The sequence below is a fragment of the Salvelinus sp. IW2-2015 genome, unplaced genomic scaffold (genome assembly GCF_002910315.2).
Source record: "Salvelinus sp. IW2-2015 unplaced genomic scaffold, ASM291031v2 Un_scaffold2353, whole genome shotgun sequence".
In the NCBI taxonomy this organism is placed as follows: Eukaryota; Metazoa; Chordata; class Actinopteri; order Salmoniformes; family Salmonidae; genus Salvelinus; species Salvelinus sp. IW2-2015.
The window spans coordinates 32,465-33,797 of NW_019943678.1; the positions used below are offsets into that span (position 1 = coordinate 32,465).

Here is a 1,333-nt window from a genome sequence, read left to right on the forward strand (position 1 = left end):
TGGGAGAGGGAGACTAGGGACTCTAACCTTCTATTACCCACTCACACTCCTGGTGCATTCTGGGGAGAGGGGAGGACTAGGGACTCCTAACCTTCTATTACCACTCACTACTCCTGGTGCATCTGGGGAGAGGGGCTAGGGACTCCTAACTTATTACCCATCACTACTCCGGTGCATTCTGGGGGAGCGGGAGACTAGGAACTCCTAACCTTCTATACCCCACTTCACTATCCTGGGTGCATTCTGGGTGGAGAGGGGGGACTAGGGACTCCTAACCTTCTATTACCCACTCACTACTCCTGGTGCAGTCTGGGGGAGAGGGAGGACTAGGGGCTCCTAACATTATATTATAGCATTGATGAATCACTTGTATGAACGTCTCATTTGTTAAGATACTGTAGGACTGGAGGAAATCATGCTCAGTGACATTATGGAGTTCCTCAAGGCTCTACTCTAGGACCACTACTGTTTTCATTACATTCACAACTTCTCTGTGATGTTAGCTTTACGGGCTACGTGGACAACACACAGCTGATTTACCGATTGATTGATATCCTGTCTCCACAGGGTTGCTCTCTGTGCCCGAGAACATTCCCGCCGACACGCTAATGATCGACCTCCAGAACAACGACATCACCGAGGTCAAGGAGGACGACTTCAAAGGCATTAACAAGATCTACGTAAGAAACACACGATTAAACATCTCTCCTACTCTTATCATCACTGCAACATTCATCACTGTTTCCTATCACTTAAGAGTGGAGGGACTTTTTCCACTTGAGTCTGAATCACATTCAGACACCCATCCCCCCCTAGGCCTAGCCTATATACAACACATATTAGGACAGAATCACACATTCATGGAAGTTGTGTGTCATGGTGCTAACATTGTTGTTTAGACCGTGGCCTTTGATTGTGCTCGAGATCACAGCTGGCGATAAATCCAAGCTCTTTATATCAGTCCCCACCGGACAGAGCCCATCTGAACCAGGGTCTACCTCATACAGAACCCATCTGAACCAGGGTCTACCTCATACAGAACCGATCTGAACCAGTGTCTCCATCAGAACCAGTGTCTCCATCAGAACCAGTGTCTCCATCAGAACCAGGGTCTCCATCAGACAGAACCCATCTGAACCAGTGTCTCCATCAGACAGAACCCATCTGAACTAGTCTCTACCTCAGACAGAACCCATCTGAACCAGCGTCTCCATCAGACAGAACCCATCTGAACCAGTGTCTCCATCAGACAGAACCCATCTGAACCAGTGTCTACCTCAGACAGAACCCATCTGAACCAGTGTCTCCATCAGACAGAACCCATCTGAACCAG

The 1,333-nt window shown here is 48.5% G+C and overlaps 1 protein-coding gene across 1 annotated transcript in view; it reads left to right on the forward strand.

Moving 5' to 3' along the window:
- aspn (asporin (LRR class 1)) overlaps nt 1-1,333 on the forward strand; it is a 25,275-nt gene that overhangs the window by 14,302 nt on the left and 9,640 nt on the right. The window contains exon 2 of the mRNA XM_070440267.1: nt 568-680. Within this exon, the coding sequence (XP_070296368.1) occupies nt 568-680 (113 nt within the window). The remainder of the gene's footprint in view (nt 1-567; nt 681-1,333) is intronic.